This window comes from Ciconia boyciana, chromosome 14 (genome assembly GCF_034638445.1).
Source record: "Ciconia boyciana chromosome 14, ASM3463844v1, whole genome shotgun sequence".
Classification (NCBI taxonomy): Eukaryota; Metazoa; Chordata; class Aves; order Ciconiiformes; family Ciconiidae; genus Ciconia; species Ciconia boyciana.
In genome coordinates, this window is record NC_132947.1 from 12,246,551 (window position 1) to 12,265,814 (window position 19,264).

General features: G+C 45.0%; 1 protein-coding gene across 1 annotated transcript in view; it reads right to left on the reverse strand.

The window, feature by feature from the left end:
• TOP1 (DNA topoisomerase I) overlaps positions 1 to 15,310 on the reverse strand; it is a 69,195-nt gene extending 53,885 nt beyond the window's left edge. The window contains exons 1-2 of the mRNA XM_072879133.1: positions 15,103 to 15,310; positions 14,444 to 14,468 (exon numbers count right to left, since the gene is read on the reverse strand). Coding sequence (XP_072735234.1) covers positions 14,444 to 14,468; positions 15,103 to 15,135 — 58 coding nt within the window. The 5' untranslated portion in view covers positions 15,136 to 15,310. The remainder of the gene's footprint in view (positions 1 to 14,443; positions 14,469 to 15,102) is intronic.
• Positions 15,311 to 19,264: the final 3,954 nt, after the last annotated feature.

A 19,264-nucleotide genomic window follows, 5' to 3' on the forward strand; every position in this document is an offset into this window, starting at 1 on the left:
ATGCTATCCCCAAAACTAATAAGCTGCATGGACAGATAAGATACCCCTGGAGAAAGAGGTATAATAAAATTGAAAGTAACAGTTTGTAACAGTAACGTTTCTCTTCTAGTGATGGTGTACTAAATACCCCAAATTTGTTGGAGATAACGTAAGTTCAACCTGGTTTCCTAAGGACATTTGTTTCCATCTCCAAGAGGTGAAACAGTTCAGTAGTCTCTGCTCAAGAAAGGATCTACGACCAGAAAAACAGTTTAACACAGGTTTTCACAACAAGAGACTTTAAAGAAAGTACCAGTTACCTTGAGATTAAAATATAAACCAAGATACTTTCTGCCACTACAGCCTCTGTGACAAGTACTGGAATTTTGTCTGCTAGCACTTTACAGTAAGACAACTACCTTGATAACGGAAACAGCAATTTTTTTTAAAGTGAAAGCAATAACCACAGACAAGTAAAACAAGGAGACAATTTGCTAATAACAAGCATCACATTCTCAGAAAAAACTAACTTCACTACAGTGAAGAGAGTGCATTTAATGTCAAGTCCAGCATTTGTTCCATCAAGGAGTGCATTAGAAGTTGCTTTATGAACTACATGCACATCTGACATACAAGATTAATTCTGCTTTGATTAAGTGCAAGGGAAAACTAGTGACCAACAGGGAGGAAACACCATTTGAGTCTCGGTGTACAAAGACGCTTGACAACCTGTTTCTGTACTGATGCCTTTTTGGATTACCAATCTCCTCAAGTAATTTGATCTGAACTTAATTCTGTATGTAAATAAGCCCATTCAGATCACATGATGTGGGAAATCACGTACCTGTAGTCAGCAAAGCGCTAACCACACTGTCTAATAATATACTGTTTGGATACCTGGCAGCGATAGGCAAGAGACAGTTAAGACTGAAGAAATAGCTTATGAGATGAAGAACTGAGCTGGTGTCACTGACACTTGCTGACCAAATGACACCGACTTCAGAACATGGAAATAAGAGACCTATGAGAAACCTAGAAATGACACAAATTTGCATTCATTTTTAAGCCTTCAAACACTTCACGGATGCTTAGAAGAAAGCCCTTCTGAATACCCGATCTTGTCTGAACTGAAAACTAGCGGAAAACTTACCTTTCCAGTCTCTGAAGCAATTATGATAAAAATCACCATTATACTTGTTTGTAGTCCACGCACTACAATTTTTTTAAAATACTTTTTTCAGTATTGATGAAAAACAACTAAAGTGAGGGCTTCTTTGACTCTGTTCTCCTATAGATCTAATTGCCAAAGACTAATTCCAGAGCTCTGCTGAGATTAAACTGTTAATACACACAAAAAGACACTATAAAAACTCAGTTTAGAAAAAAATCAAATAGGATATTTATTTCAGCTCCATTCAAAAAGTAAATATTTGCCATGTGCAAGTCAGTAGACTTCTTTCCTAGGACTTCTCTATAAAAATGAAACTGAGAAGTGTTCCTTTCCCCAGCTCAATGGCCCTCCCAAAACACAAACACACTGATGTTATGCTTACACTGATGTTATGCAAAGAGGACTCCTTGAACTACACACTAATGAGTTCCCTTTGGGATATAAAGTTTCTTAATCTGGATTAGAGTCTGAGGCATGAGGCTCCTGTGCCTGGCTGGATGGGTGGGGTATTTGCAAAAAGGGAGAAAAAATTTGTGAAATACAGCTACAGGGGACTCATTTCACAAAACAATGCTCCACAGCTTCATTCTCTATAAAGGAATCCATTTAAAAACACACACTTTAGCTTCAGTACACCAAGACCTTGTAAATCTCCCGATCCTTCGGAAACGTGGCCAGGGCGTTAGTACTGTTTCTCATTCTAACCAAGCACACTGATGAGTGATGGGCAAAGCCCAAGCACAGATCAGTTCCTAGGAGATCCAACCCACCTTCTGGTCTGCATGCAGTTTGCTCAACTTCATGCAGATCAAATTTAGTTGGCATGCAAAGATGACACTGGCAGCTTTGAAGAAAAATCTATCAGATTCCTGAAAGAGGCAAATATTGCACTGGATGAGTACTGTAAGAGTCCTACTCATGAACACAGAGAAAGACAGAATATTTTAACTCAGGCTGTGGTTCAACAATAAATTCACTTTTTCCTCTACACAGATGAGCTCATGCTTTGACAGTGAGGGATAGCAAAACCATAAACTGAAGATTATGGATCACTGGACAAGTCTCAACAACAGGGCTGGGCAGGAGGGAAGGGGCAAACAGAAGGCAATGCTTGAAGAATGACAGCTTTACACCTTCATTTATGAAACAAGAAACTGATGGAGTCATCAATTCAAGTGCTTCTGCCTTTTGCCTAAGACTCAATTTAAGAATTAAATTACTGAGATAGCCAGCTTATTGCTAGCTGCAGTCTTCATCCACTGCAAGACAAGCTACGGACTGGGGCAAACAAAACTACACTGTGCTGGGCTCTCCCAAGACCACATGCTGACAACTAAAGAAGCCAAGCGTAGAGCATCAAGTGCCAAGCTGTACTTTCCTCTTTGTATATAGATGATTAGAACAGTCTAAAACCTAGAAAGAAGCTTCATTTAGATACAACTGATGCTGAATAAGCCTACTTGATAAAAGAAAAACATTGTTTATGACAGCTACCAAACTCCAGAAAGCAGCATATTTTAAGTTAGAAGACTGTATGTACTCATAAAAACAGGTATTTCAAGGACAGCCTGCTTATGTTTTCCTAATGAAGTGCAGGTGACATACACAGCTATGACATTATGACTCAGACAAGATGCTAGCTCCTCTGAGAGGCTTCCTGGTTTTGGAGTAGGAAGAACACAGGTGGATATAAGAAAGCAAAAGTGAAAAAGGCTCTTGAAAAATGCATGTTACTGACGTTCATATCCAGAGGTACTCTGGACAGCTGGAGAGATGTTCCAGTCTGCTGGAGAAAGACAAAGTAACCCAAACACCTACACAGCTCCAGTATGACAACTTGCAAATATCAGAATTAACAGCACTGACATCCTGACTCTGATTCATGCCAGTGTTTGTTTACTAAAAAGACGGATCAAGATGACACCTACAACAGGACTGGGCAACACTGCAGAAGTTAATCAAGGTCACTGTTAAGAGTTCATCTCTTGCATTGTATTTGTAGTCACATGAACCTACTGCCTCTGGATCTGGCAATTTACACTTGTGTACTGAAACTCAAATGGCACCTTACTTTTTCTGCCAGAAAGCACTCAAGACTTTTTGCTCTTTATCCCTGAGGTGCACTGTTACCAAACTGAAGGAACCTAACCCTCAGCCAAAACCAATGCTAAAAACTAAGTGTCAAGGGGAAACACCAGCAAGGAAACCTTACTCTGATCCAGGCATAAAGGGGTTTCCTGTGCACAAGAAGCATTACAACAGATATAGCACATTTTAACAGCCTCAATGACATTCTCGGTCCTCAAAAGAAGAGCAGGCAGCTTTTTATTCCCCATCTGGTGGTCATTAACTCTAGAGTACAAACCTCAGAGTACGTCACTAGTACTACTCCATCCCTCCATTTTGTACATACTGCTTGTGTTGCAATGAATCGTACTCTCACATGGATCTCCAAAGAGCTCCTGCTTCCAGTTTCCCCAAAAGGCTACATTAAAACAGAGAATGCTCGTCTAACTTGTAAGTGTACCTTCTTATGCAAGTTAAAACTGGTACCTGCCCATCCCAGCTGTTTTATCTCTCCAATAATTGATCTTACTCACACACTTGCTAGCATTCAAACTGGCAGAAGACATAATATGCTCTTCCTATTGCTCAAGGCACAGTTAGGAGACACTCATACCAAGGTGGCATGTATGGTGCAAGAGACTAACCTGTAAAGTACTTGATACCAGAACCCCCCCCACAGACCAGGAAACTGCTGATCTCCCTGTTGTAAATCCAGCGACTTCACTAACTGCAAAGCCCAGCACACAACATTTTAGTATTTGTGAAATAATTTAGTACCACAGAAAAAAATGCAGGCTTTAGCTCCTGAGATGAACTCTGTATTTAAGTAAAAATTATAACATATGCTAAAACTGCAGAAGCTGCTTTTTTTTTTGTACTGCCCTTTGCTAACCACCTCAGTCCTCAGCTGGAGAGAGAATTAAAAACCAAAAACAACAGTCCAAGTTGGAATTGAATCTTAGTCCTAGCCAGACAGCTTTATATCTATTTCTGTGCTGGAAGAAATCACTCCCACTCTGTTCTTGTTTCTCCACCTCTGAGAAGAGCATAGTACTCCCTCTTCTCCTACTGTGTTGCCTATTTAAATGGTATGGCCTTAGGACAGGATAACAATGTATAGCACAAAGGACTTTAATCCCAGGCGTAGTGTCCATGTGTAACAGAACGTCCCTCCCCAGTGCTTCCTGCCTTCAACTTCAAAAGAATCTCTCTTCATATTCAACCCTTCATCTTCACATAGCCTGACCAGAGCACCAAGCAATGCAGACTATGCTGATAGCTGGCAACACAGCATCACACAAAACCAGAAGCTGGAATAAGAACTGCCAACATACTTAGCTACTAATCTCCCTAAGGGCAGAAAGAGCTCCATCCACTTGCATCCACTGCAGAGCTGATGAAGGAAGACAGCCCTCCTACCTGGTCATCAGGTGTCCAAACCATCTCATGCCACAAGCTACATAACAGGGTGTCCCCTGCCACTACCCGTACTTTTCTCCTCCTAAAACTCTGCTTGCAGACCACAAAAACAGAAGCCTCTTAGTTGTGCTACCCTAACTCCAGAAATCTCTGCATTTCAGTTAGAAGACCATTACATGTTTCTCAACTCTATCTCCAGATACTTAAAAATCTGCAACAGACACTTACCATATTTCAAAGGGAAAAAAACACAGAAGGTGAGAGCCCACTTTTGCCTCACCCTCTCCCCTAAGTGTCTTTTTAGGCCACCTCTTCAAAACAAGAAACTGCAGCCTCAGAGGAAGACGAGCAGCTGTTTTGACAAGTCTGGCCCTTGTTTAAATACTGGAATATAAGCCTTGAGCAGTAATACATTGCCATCAATTAAAAAAAAAAAATCAACTGAAGTACATTGCCCTGGCCCTAAAACACAGGTCACCTATTCTATCTTACATACAAAGGAAAAACTACCACATTGTCGTTCAAGTTGAAAAAGTGCGCAGAAGAAAAGTGGCAAATAAAGGAAGAAAAAAGGTTCTGGATAGCACTCTACAAGTTCATATTCTCATGTGTCAGAGGCAGTGTTAGGCAATAGATCAGAGTAGGTGACAACTGCCAGGAAAAATTAAAAAGCTATCGGTACTTGGGTATTGCTCCATTTTTATTAATTATTTTCTTGACTTTCTACCATAAAGCCATGTCTCTGGTCAATGTCTAAAAAAAATTATTTTAAAAAATTGTTAAAATTATTCCATTTAGACACTGCTACACATCTTCTAGCTGCACCACACTGACAGACATTTGGATGGAAGCAAGACAATCTCCAGTCCCATGCAGTGTACACTGAGTAGTGGAGCGAGCCCAACACTTCAGAAATCACAAAGCATTTGGTAAAACTCATTCCAGAGCAGCCAAACAGTGCTCATGCATTAGCCCAGTGGGTTTCAGACAGGACAAGCTGTATGCAGTCTCATCCACGTTGAACACGAGACCTCATATTTCATTTGTTCCTATCATTTATTCCCTAACACAGCAAAATGCTCTACTACTGAGGTCCCAGATGCTTGCTGCAAAAATTAGGAATACTGTGCAAATCAATGGTCAGGATTTCAAAATGAGCAGTAAGTAGTAAAAGTCACCAGGGTCTTATTTTTAGAAAATGGTTGAAAAATAGTATTATGGGAGAAAAAGGGACATTTTGAAGAATCAGAACTATGCCTTCATTGAGAATGTAAGAGTCTTGCTCCCCCAAATAAAGTTGTACTATCTGCTAAATACTGCGTGTCTGTAAGAGACTAGGTCAGCTGTATACTGCAGCTGATGAGATGTAACAGACACTTAGCTAGCATATCTTCACCATGGAGCATGTCTTTAATGGACACAGATATGACCTAGCCAAAGATGAGTTACACAGACTGATCAAAATATTTTAGTGAAGCTACAAGTACACTCCAAGCTTTCCTGAGGCAGAAATCAATCTCTCTTCAGTCATGGAAAGATACAGCCAACTGCAGAATCACTCTGCTGCAGCACTGAATTCCATGAATGTCCATCTGTCTTTAACAGGCAACCAGCTATGTTGGGCAGAATTATGGAGGAACAAATCTTCCTCTTTTGGTGGGCACCATGAAGCTCAGCACTCTGCAATACCGCTAGAGAAGGAAGCCATTGTCTTTATAACACTCCCTAAAAAACCCCTTCTCTGACGAAGGTGTAAGATAAAAATACATACATGCACACCCACACAGCTCACAACTGCACAAAGCATATGGTGAGCTTGTGAACATGAACAAATACCTTCATGTCAAAAATATCGATAAGGAATCTGAAAAGATCTACTGATCAGAAGTTTTGTGGGAAGCAACTTTTGGCTCTAAGGCTGACAGGAGCCTTCTAATAAAACAAATTTCCCAATGGTCTGATGCTGTCCCTCTTTACCCTGCAATCACCCCAATTTCAGAAGTTACGGTCTTCAAACTTAAAAAGGGATTTAAGTACTTTAGGTGGAGACACAGGTTGTTTTTCTTCATGAGGTATTGTCTGCTGAGGCTGAATGACAAGCACCTACACTAACTTTCCTGCTATGCCTCCCATATTTGAGCCTGCACTGCCCCCATCCCCTCAAGGTATGCATTTCAAACATTTTCCAGCCCCGGCCTCCAAAGCTTTCCAAGACAGCAGTAAAGAGTGCTCAATGCTGTCCATCCTTGTCACTTCTTCATGTTGGGAATTGGCAGTTTCGAAACACACAGCAGCTGTCAGTACGAGTTAATTGTCTAAGCTGACTACGACTGCGACCATCTTCAAGTGAAGCTACTGAGATTTCAGTAACAGCTATGAACAGAGGAAACTTCCCCAGGGTGAAGCAACAGTATCAAATATACCATTCACAAGAGCTGTCTGGCCATGTCTTCTTTTTCACGCAGAGTATGTTATTTTAGCGGACAAAGAGGCCTTGAGATGACGGAAAACATCACTAGAACTTTGTGATAACACTCTAGCAAGTTTGTGAGGCAATTCTTATTTGAACCACTGTTCCTCTTCTAGTCATCTTTCCTCATTACAGGACTCAGTCTCTATCATTAGCTATTCATAGGGAACTAATTGCCAAGGTCTCCCGCTTCCCCAAAAAGCATCAAGTCTGATCTCCACCAGTTGTGCTGGAGGATCTCACAGAATATAGTTTGTTGCAAGGACTGGCACGAAACCATGTATTTCATATCACCGCTCCTGCTGACACTGCAATACAGACTGAAGTTTAACAAAATCCTACTTTTATCTCAAAGAAGTTCGAGAGTCATTGATGTTAAGTAGGTGTTACAAAAGAACAAGTTTCAGGAAGACTGACTGCAGCTCCATACTCTCCACTTTCATTCTCAAGTCTGGAGCTCTCACTTGTTCATCAGCTGAGTAGCTACAGAAGTAAAATTTTAGAAACCAAATTTCAACTTGCAAATGTGCAGGTATGCTCGTGTTTCTAAAGCCAACAGCAACTTTCTACTGCTTTTTATACCTTGCAGGTCACAAGAGTACAAAATTAACTTCACCCTTTCTTTTCATGTCACCTTCCAAACATCCTAGCTTTCACTGTGACACCAGAAGATATTACTGCAGTTCACTCTTTATGATCATTAGTTTAAAAAGCAAGCATTCAAGATGAAAATATTTCTAACTATAAATCTGATTAAATCCACTGGAACTATTTAGTATTTATGTCAGCCAGACATTTTGAACAAATGCTGTGCTAAAAATACTGTAGTCTCATACACACCGGGAAACCACTACTACAACTTGTTCGGCTGAACTACTGAATAAGCAGGAGCCTGCAGTAGAAAAGGCTCTCTGCTCTGCCCAGAACAGCACTTCAACACTGTATTAATTCCAATGTTCAACCAGTGACAGGCAGTGGAAGCCACCAGAGGCATATGCAGTGGGAGCTCCCTAGAGCAGACAGTTAATAGCAGAGTAAGGACAGCAGTAACTGGGAATGCTGGTTAAAAGGAATAATCCTACTGTAGCCAAGAACTGGGTTTTAAACTGATCTTCTAGCTGTTCTTTCAGAAGAGCAGGTCAGCAGCAAACTCACTGCTGAAACAACAGCAAGCCCATATCCTTCTCCTGTTCTCTTAACAGGAGGAAGCGTTTTGAAATCCAATGATGATACATATTTAAACACTGACAGTGCTAAACAGCTCAGAATGTATAGTCATGCAGGGAGAAGGTACGGCTGGGCATATTTGTCATACGCTGCTGTCTCAGTCAAATGGAACAGCCCCAGAAAAGCAAGGTGATAAATACCAATTTCTACAACGAATATCCTCTCTCAGATTTGGAAACCTAAGACACAGTCCTTCAAAACCGCAGGCAGGAGCGGAATACATAATGCTAAATAGCATTTTGCTCCCATGTTTCGAAGTGTGAGGTTTTCTATAAAACTTGGGGCAGTTTCTATAAAACTAGCAGCTGCAAAGGCAATTCAATTTAATAAGCCAATAAATATTTCTGAATGACTGCATGTCTTACAAGGATATGAGAAATTATATTAGCACAACCAGCCCAAGCAGACTTGAAAGAGAAACTATCCCATCTTGAAAAGCCACAGGAAAAAAATCTGCACTGATTTCTTATGTTAAATTGTCCTTTTCTTAAATAGTCACTGTATCATTAAAGCCCATCCCTGCAGTCCAATAACAAAAAAGCAGGTACACTGTCAGAGCTCTGCTGATTTTAGCAGAACTACAGCAATTTAAAACACCAGTAAGAATCTGACCTGAAGCCTCTCTCTAATAGGGCAGCGGCTTGTGCTATTTCAGCAGGTATTACTTTAACAGGAATCCAGTGAAATCATTAACAGAGGAATTTGAGTCAATGAGACGTTAAGTACTTGCTATAATTACATATTATTGCAGTTTCTGCTGACAGTGCAACTCAGGAGGTTGGAATTCAATGAACTATCCAACAAATATCTAAAGTCACAGTTGTAAATGAAATTAAATCTGAATTTGTGTTTGATCATGTTTATGAGCTGTGTGTCTAATTTATATGAAGCCATGTAAAAAACCCACACTTTTACATTGGTCCCTTGGTTAAAAATTTTTCATGTTTTACAAAGTAAACAAAGTAGCTCTGATAGCATGTTAATAACAGATATCACTTAACACTGTAGTAAAAGGAAAAACATCGAGAAAATCTACTAGAAGTAGGAAGCACACAGGCCATTAACCCCCAAAACACATCTTCCAGCACATTTAGGTAATTCTGCTGAGTTTTAACAAAAACAAAAGTTGGCCGCAACTAACAGAAATGCATTCCACTCCCCACTCCCACAAGACACCCATTAAGTTTTAACCTGAATGCTGAATGTGTCAGAACAATTAACACAACAGACCTCAAGGTCTTTAGTAAAGACCTTCTGAGACTACTGCTGGGAAAATAGATGCAAACAACTTATGTAGCACATGATATTTAAGAGCAGCTTACCAACAATACGTTTATTTACACTTTTGAGAAGTGTCATAAATGATCAATTTACTTCAGAGTACCCTCACTTGTAACAGTTTGAAGATTCCTATAGTAAAGCTACACTGCTATATTCTACAAGCCCTGCAATAGATTGCTGTGAACGTACTGAAAATCAGTGCGAAAACAAAATTAAGAAAATGTTGAGGAGATTGGCGTCTGACGTTAAATACTTCTAAAATAAAAAAGCTAAGTGGTTTCAGACTTAAAACTACCCCAAGTATTGTTCCGAGGCTGTGGGCAGCACTTCTTACAATGCAGGCTCATCACCCAGCACCGCAGTCTGGAAGTGAAGGCAGGGAGTGACTCAAGGCTTGTGTTGGAAGGAACAAATTACATTCTTCAGGATTCACGTCTCCATGTATCACAAAAAAGGGAAAGGAAATTTTCAGTGGAGATATCAATCTGCATCTAAATACCATTAACTACCTTTTGTATTTTGGATCCCTTGCCAAACATTTGACATTTAAACACACTGACAACATGCTCCCAGGGAACTTAAAAGGCAGTTTCGCCCTGACGTGCACAAGACACAGATAGAGCACAAGAGTTTACCTTCAAGCTTCCTAACTTCATGAAGTTTGTTTAGTACAGTGGCTCTAACAGAAGCAAGAAGGTACACAGAGCCCAGTGTCAGAAGTGGCCCTGTTCTCCTTCAAAAAACTCTCACCGACCCAGAAGGCGCCAACAAAGCAGCAGCAAGGAAGAACAAATCTGGTCTCCAACAGACTTTCACAACCATTGAAAAATCTTAAGGATCTGCATTACGTTGCTTTTCAGTTTGTCAGCATTTAAATCACCCCCACCTTTTACGTGCGCAGCTCTATCACACATGAAACGAATTTAATGCAAAACACAAAATGTGCTGAAATTCCTTAACTTGTAAGGCATTTGTTCAGCACTCTTGCTATTTAATAAATTTCCCTCTTGCTCATTCCCCTTCATATCTTCACCCTGATACATACAGAGGTGCCATATGAGCGCTCAGGCCAACATAAAAAAACCTGCCAGTTTCTGATAAGATGCTGCAGCAGCAAGGGCTTCTCTTTTCCCCCCTAAAAATTCACTGTTAAAGCAAGTCCCTCCTTCAAGCGTGTTTTGGCAAGCGTCCTTCAAGCCATCTCTGTGGCGCTGGACAATCAAATTCACACTTGACTCCTGTTAGTGTACTGTAATGGTTCACTACAGGGATACTGGCCTCAAATTGCATCTTAACATTATTGGTCAGGTCAACCAGTATTTTTTTCGACACTGCTTAGGGTGATGTCTTCACTTTCTACACAGAATGGGTCTGGATTTTACACAAGTTCTGATCACAGGCTGATGAACAGCCAAGACGCTAAGAGCAGTTAGTGGAATTTAGTAGCTTTGGAACGCAATTTGATTATTTTGCGAACAAAAGTAATTTTTATCTACTGCACTCTGCAAACACAATGGGAGAACTGAAAGTCAAGATAAATTGCTTTTAGTCTCAACATTGTCCTCAGCAGTAAGAGGCTGTTCCGTTCAACCTTAATAACAAAGCTCTTAAAGGCGACACTCAATAGAATCCAAACAGATTTTGCATCTGAAGTGATCTGCAATTTTACCAAGTGAGGAGGGGAAAAAAAAAAAAGTCAGAATGATTCCCTCCCTGAGTACATAGTTGTGACTCAACATCCACATCTGTGAAAAAGGGGTCATTTTCAATGACCAAGCTGTACTTTGAAATGACAGTTTAAGACTACCATTTCCCTTCTACAATGCTGAAGACTGCGAGGACACTACTTGCAGAAAAGGCTTGCTGTTTCAGCACAATATTGTTCTCAGGATGGTTTGCAAACAGGCACTGCTAGGACTGAACATGGAAAATTCTTTGCAGTGCATACTGATACTAAAAATACAGTTAAGGTGAAAAAAACACCCACTATGGCCAAATTAAACAAGAGGGAGAATCTGGATATTGAGACGGAATGCAATTACCCAAGTTGGAATTTGCCCAGGACACTCTTGCTTAGAGTGATCTGGCTATTTAATGACAAGAAATAGCCAGGAACACATATTTACTGCTGGCACCCTCTCCCATACCTAACACTACCCTGCTATCAATGAAACGGGTGTGTACTCAGATCTGAGTTCTCAGCTACAACCAGGGCGCTCCTTGGTGACCTGCAATGGGCTAGCAGGTCCACCTCCACCCATCTTACTTCAGCAGCAACAACTTGTGTGATCACCACCTGAGGTAGTCTGTCCATTGACCTGGATATGAACATTAGTAACAACAGGAAGCTTCGAAGTGCTTAAGCTGCTCTATTACTGATACACTATGCAGAAGTCACCCAAAACATTCTTTATTAACAAAAATGTTTACTGCTGGTACATTCAACATTTAGAATGAGTCAGTACCAGCCCCCAGAAAAACTTCCCTTCCCCCAAACGTAAAGAGGAAAGGCAGCCTAAAAGGAGACTTTGGCTCTACTGTTAAGCGCTGCCTAACAATAATCAAAGTACAAACCAATTCTAAACATCTGGAAAGAAAAAAGTACTTGAGATTCCTACCACCCACTCCTAATCTTTGCCACTAAATAGGATCAAAACAAGAATATAAGAGCTAGAGCCTCACCGCTATGCCTAAATGAGAACCGCTGTTCTCAGATCCGCGTGTGACAATTCCCGACACACAAGTGCAAAGAACTCCTGTGTAGGGGAAACAAGACTTGGAGCAAGCAGAGGTGACAGGTTTTCAAGAAGATCAGTTGTGGTCACAAGGTCAGAGAGGACAGGGTCTATTCCGTATTATTCCCTTAACAAGACTAACAGGGTTACACGCACCTTTCAGTGCTTGAAAAGGATTTTGGATTTTAGGGGCCTCTGATCAGTCACAATGATGTTACACGACTGCCATAAATACTTACAATAGGAGGAAAAGGGTGCCAATACCTACACTGGTATGAATTTGTTGGGTATGCTTGATTTACCAGGAATTCAGTTTTTTCCATCAAGGTGTCTTACTTTGAATTTCTGTACTGAATTCCTCCAACACATGGTAGAAATAAAAACTGGAGGAGTTTTAAGTGCTGTATGCCTAAAACTCTCAAAAGAATAAAACAGCACATGGTCACAATAGAGGAGAAAAATCCCTCTAAAAGGTTCACTGGAAGCTGGAGCGGAAAGGACAAATATGCATCATTTCCCCTATGTAAATCAGTACATAACTAAAGCTTACCAGGGAGTACTTTTCCCTAAATAAAGGTGATCCTTAAGCAATTATTTCCCAGCATAAGGAGGCTACAAGTATTCAAATACATGCTCAAATAAATATAATATTTAAGTTGCTTCAAGAGTTACTCCTGTACTTCTTGGGAAATCCACTGCACCCTTTTTTCTCTTAAGAATCATTCACAGAGCCCTACTATAGATTCAGAATGGAAATAAAAGGTCAAAAACTGCATATTCAGTACTGCCTGCTCCTATTGCACACACACAATCACATTCCAATGAACTGACAGAAAAAGGTGCACACAAACGTAGATTTGTAAATATTTACACACAGTAGCCTACAAAGCAATCAGGCACACAGACATCACCCAGAAAAGCATGCTAAAAATCACTATAACTGTAAGTCAAGCAGGTATCTTGAACCATTTTTTGTCCTCTACCACCTCACCAGTCCGAGGACAGCTCAGAGTTCCTTACACATCCCGAACAGTGACAATAACACAAAGGTAGGTTGTACGTCCTCAACTCCCCTCCACCCTGCTTAAGCCCTTCAATTTGACACCTACCAACCTGGGGAGGGGATTGCAATTAGCTTGCTTCCTAGAAAAATGAATAAACAATCAGAAAAAGTTAGCAGCCATCAGGCTGATTAGAAAATATAATATTGTATGTGTGTATATATATATGGATATAAATATATATAGACATACAAGTGTATATATTCATACATAAATATATACATATATATAAAATTACAGGACTCCTATAACGTTTCTGAACAAAATGAACTGTTAGCTTGCAAACTTTCTGAAGTGATGCTGTCTACCTTTCTGGAATTGTCTACACTGTTGGTTTTGGTTGGGTTTTTTTTTTTTAATGTGGACTTTTATTTTAATTAAAAAGCCCCACCCAACAAGGTAAAGTTACATCAATTAAATAGCAAGGAAAGAAATAAATAAGACTGATCTTAAAATGGATGCAGCAGATTCTTTTAAAGAGCAACATGTTGCAATCACCTTTCATTTTAGGGGAAGGGAGGGATTCCCTGAAAGGAACAGAGACAGGGAGCAGTGGGGGGAGGGAGGCTGCGATAAAAAACGGCTTGGGGATTTATTTTAGTTAAAAACTTTGCTTTCCCCTCCGTTAAGAAGGGGCTGGGGGCCGGGGATCGCCGCCCGGTGCCTCTGTAGAAGGCTCCTCTCCGGCAGCTCGGGGAGGAGGAGAAGGAGAGAAAGCCACACAGAAGAGAGGAGAAAAAGAAAATGGCGCAGAGACTAAGTCCCGACCGTCGACAAGGCGACTTTCCAGGGAGGAATCGGGGCCCAAAGGGGACCCCGGGAGAGCCGATGGGCTCGGATCGGGGGCCTCCGGTGCCCCCACTAGGGGAAGCGGGGGTCGGGGGAGGCCGAGGCCGCCGGGAAAGGGGCGCTTTTGGCAGCTCGATGGGAACAATGGGGCCGGTGAGCGAGGAGCCGGGACTTAGTCTCTGGGACGCCATGTCTGTGCGCGGCCGGCGCGGCGAGGCGAGGGGCGCGCCGGGGCCACACTCACCGTTCGCTCGGAAATCCGCCTCGATCTGCGGGGAAAGGAGATAGGGAGAGACCGTGAAAAACGCCGTCCCGCCGGGGGATTTTTTTTTTTTGGGGGGGTGGGGGGGCTGGATTTCCCCCCCTTTCCTTCATTCTCATTTTGAGGGAAATTAAATATCAAATGAGAACCGACTAGCGCGATGCAGAAGGTGCCCTCCGTGGCGGGGGCGGGCAGGGTGAAGCGTCCCCCGGCACCCGCACAGCTCCTGGGGTGAGCCCCCCCCAGAGGGGAGCGAGCCAGGGGAAGGTGGCCAGCCGCCCCCCTCCCCTTCTCCCAGGCAGGGGGTCACACACGAGTCCCCTCTCCCCCACCGCCCCCCATCTGGGCAGAAATGGGTCCCGGGGCGGGGGGGCTCGGTGGATGGGAGCGCCCCAGCACGACGAGGGAGGGACAGGCCGGGTTGACAGGGCTCTCCCTAGACGCGTGGGCTACCCCGAGCGGGGGCAGGCAGGGGGCAGCAGCAGGGCACGTCTCCCATCACTGAGGTTACAGGGGAAAGAAGGGGGTCAGCCGGGCCCCCCGGGCCGACCGTGAGGGGAAGTAAGGACCCCGCGGCCTCGGTGGCGAGGGGCCGGCGTCCCCCGGGAGCGGGCCCCCGCGGGCGATGAAGGGGCGCTCACCTGGGAATCGTTGTGCAGCTGGTCCCCGCTCATGCCGGAGGGCGCGGGAGGCCTAACGGAGCGGAGCAGGAGAGCTGAGGAGAGGAGAGGAGAGCCGAGCCGAGCCGAGCAGAGCCGCGCCGCCGTAGACTCGCGGAGCCTGGACGCGACGGAGAGCGCAGCCCCTGGCTCCACAGCGGTTGTGTAACAGACTAAGTCCTCATTTCGGCGCACTGCGCAGGCGCGATGCCTTTTATTGGCGGGGCGGGGCCAAGGCGAACGTTGGGGCGGGAGCTGGGAAACGGCAGTTTGTCTATTTGCATCTGAGCCACGCCCTCCCGCGCGCGAGCCGGCGGGATTTGCATACGGACCACGCCCCGCCGTGTGCTCCCTCCGAACGCAACGGACCCGCTCGCCCCCTCCCGTGCGCCCTGCGCCGGCTCGCTTTTTACATATCCGGTCCCGCCTCTTCCTCCCTCTCCTCCAATCGCGCAGCAAAAGCCGGCCCTCATTTACATGCTCCACCCCGCCCCTCCGCTCCCCTCCCCGCCCCTGAAGGAACCCGGTGCATTGTGTAAGAACCCGTGCCCCACTGCGCGCGCAGTGCGCATGCGCCCTATCCCAACCGGCAGGCCGCCGGCAGTATTTGCATAGCAAGCCCCACCTCTCGTCCCGCAGGCCCCGCCCCCGCCCTGTCAGGGGAGCATGGCGGCGGCCGGGCGGCGGGGCAGCCGTGAGGGGTGCGTCCGCCCCGGATTCCCGCGGTAAGCGGCACAGTTACGTCGTGAGCACCCTGCGAGGCCCCACAGCCCCTGCTAAAGGAACGGGCTGCTGGCTTTCCTTGGGGGCCCTTGGGGCATGCCCTGGGCCTGGCCGGGGCCTGGCCGGCCCGCCCCCCACCCCCGGGCAGGGTTTAACCGTGAACCGGGACAGGACGTCTCCTCACGGCACCCGGGAACTGGTTATGCCACGCTTATGGCATCCTGGTCAATGCCAGGCAGGGCTGCGGTGCGTGGAAACACGGCCCGTGTTGCCCGGGCTGGGCGGCTCCACCTGGGTTGCGTCTTCCCTCCAGATGGGCTGCTGGTGGGCTTGGGGCCTGACGGGCCTTTCTCTTAGGCCGGCTCTCCGCAGGAGGAACTCCGCGAGCTCGGCTGAGTCACGCTCCTGCAGAACCTGTATGAGCACAAATGGCCTGATGTGCAGTTCGATTTCGAGCATTTCAAAATGATGCAGCTGTCAGTTCCCTTTGGCAGGAAAGGAGCCGGGCTTGGTGTGCACATCTGTCCTGCAGAAAGCCCGAGTGTGCGACTGCCCTCTCATTATTAGTCTGTCTACACGACTGTATCAGGCTGAAACGCAGAGGCCGCAGTAACCACGCAGAGATTACATTGTGCTAGGCGCTGTACAACTGCCCGGCATCCAGATAAGAGTGATGCTAAGGAGGGATGCAGATGGGGCAGGCTTGGGCTGACTTGATTTGCTAAAGTCAAGAACAGCAATGGTGCATTGCAAATAAGAGCTTTCTGCTTTACAAAGGGATCAGCCAGCAAGATTTTTCTTCCAGGGTAAATAGAGCCTTTAATTTTTTTCTCTCACAAGGAAACAGAGGGTAAAAAGCAACAAAAGCTTTATTTTCTTTTAGCTAATGTGAGAATTAATCACATACCTCCCTAGAAAAACACCCCCGTGCCCCAACCCAAATCTGAAGACATTTACTTCTGTTCTGCAGCAGCTCTACTAAAGGGGTTTTCTTTTCGGTGTACTAGATGGCAGGTTTAGTATGCATGGCTGGTACATGTCTCACAGGACTGCCTCCAGTCTTCTTCTTGGAGCTTCCATCCTGTGCTGCAACACAGACTGTACCTTTCCTCAGCTTCTTTACACAATCAGAGCTTTGATTTGACACTAAAATAATCTGGCGCTGCCAGGCTATCTGAAGAGATACATCAAAATGTAAGCAGCGACAGCAGCCACCTATTTGCACTGCATATTTATATCCTGTGAAGGGAAAACTCTGTCACTTTCTTACAGTCTTCAGAAGAGGATCTGAGGACTTCCTTTTTTTACTGAGAGCAGGCAAATATTTCTGGCTCTAGAGCTGTTTATTATGCAAACTGTTAGATTTTTAAATATAAACATAATGAAAAGGCTGTTTCAGACACCTCTCCTGTTGGAAAAGGTGTTTGCCCCTAGCTCACAAGAATGAGATGAAAGGGGGCTTTGCTGTGGGTTTGAGCCCCTCCTCACTGCCATCGGGGGGGGGGGGTGTAGAGGCTGTGTCCGCCCATGCAGGACAGCCTGGGAGTGATCTGGCACCTCCAGCTTTGGGCACCAGAGATTCCTAAAAGCCCGTTCTTTGAAGCAGCAATTTCACTTTAAAGCTTACATATCTGTCTCCCCAAGAAGCCTTGCTCAGGTGGCTGTGCACTGCCACAAGAGAGGGACCGGCTGCAACCCCCACCATGCTGCAGCTGCAGCCAGCCCTGTTCAGAGAAAAGGTTCACTACCTCTTCTAGCAGCTGCTGTCTTCACAGGCACTTGCAAGCGCATGTCTGATTGCAAAACAGAGCCTCCAAACTGGCACATGAGAGGCTCAGTGCTGTGCTGTCTGCAAGAGTCTGCTGACAGCCAGATAGGAGAGCTCTGAATGTAAAGGGAGCTGCCCGGTTTCTTAGCTCAGGTCCTAATAAAAGACCCGTGGCAGCTCCCATGGCAGCGGTGCCAGATCCATTAGTGACAAGCAAAACCTTGTGCCACTGCTGTGAAATACCACTCATATGATGAAGGAAACTTCTGTCTGAGACATCCATACCCAAACCAGGCAGAAGCATCTCTCAAGGACCGCTTCCCACAGGCCACATTTTGTCTCCACTGTCCTGTAAGGTTAGCTTGGAGTCTGAGTGGAGCCTGTAAGGAGCCTCTGCTCTGCTGTTAGATCCCAAGAGGCAGGGAGATCCCTAACTTGTTCAAAAGCATATTAAACTGTAACACCTGTGTGGCCACATCTGTTGCCACAAGCTGTATGATAACAAACCCATCTGATCTCACAGGACCCCCTCCAAACCTATAACCTGCACCATCACACTCCAGGAGTCTGCACCTCCCTCATGCCCTTCCAAGCTTGCATCCTTTGTTGCTGGGGAGGCTCTACCAAAGGAAGGGAAAGGCCCACACAGGACACACTGCTGTACAACCAGCCCTTTCAACGGCAGAGGCTGGCAGTGAAGTGGTTAACGTGCCTGGACCTGCTTCCCCGCACGGCTGTGCACACCCCATCAAGATAAATGGGGGAAGTTCACACCTCTGAGTGCTGTTGTCTCTCTCTGTCTCTCCAGGGCTCCCCGGGACTGCAGTACATCACCATCAGGTTAATGTAGCCTAGGTGATTGCTTGCAAAAAGAAACGGCTGGAAACTACGTGTTTAAATTAAATCATAAATCGTCCTGGATATAAAACCTGTAGGAAACCCTCCAATTCTTGATCCTGGTGAATTGTGAGATTTTATTTATTTGGTGTACTGGGGACTTCTTGCTGTGCTCAGGGTGCCTGTTCTGGGAGAGGGAGGTGGGTGCCTTTTTCCTGACCAGCTTTACGGTCCTGTGTCAGGATGGGATCCTACACCTTGCTCCAGCTTGAGTTCCTGCTCTTGTGCATGAACAAGGTCTGCGGGAAGTCCCCTTGCCAGACCAGGCTTGTGGCTGTCCTGTGCCTGCATGGTGGCTTCAGCCTCCACTTCTGCACTGCTGCTTTCTGGATGCTGGAGCAGAGAGTTCAGGAGGGCAACAGCTTCCGCAGATCTGCCTTCCTCATGCAGGAGTTGGACCAGTGGCTCTCAGGGGGCTCTGCAAAGGCTTTGTCAGAGGTGACCCCAAAGGTTGGACAGTGCTCCGTGCAGCAAAAGCACAACTCCTGCCTTCCCCAGGTGTCGGAGCCAGCACAGGCGCCATGGGGTCATGGTGCCCAGGCCAAAACAAGGCTGTGCTGTCCCAGGCCTAAGCAGCTGAAAGTAGATACAAAAGTGAGGCTCTAGGACCAACACAGGACATTAAACCTATACATCCAAACCCCTAAACCCTCTGCAGCCCTCTTCCCAAGCCATTGCCTTGCTTTTAGCCTCGGGTGAAGTCATCGACATTGTGTTCCCTCAGTTAATTCTCTTCTATATTCAGCTTTATTATAT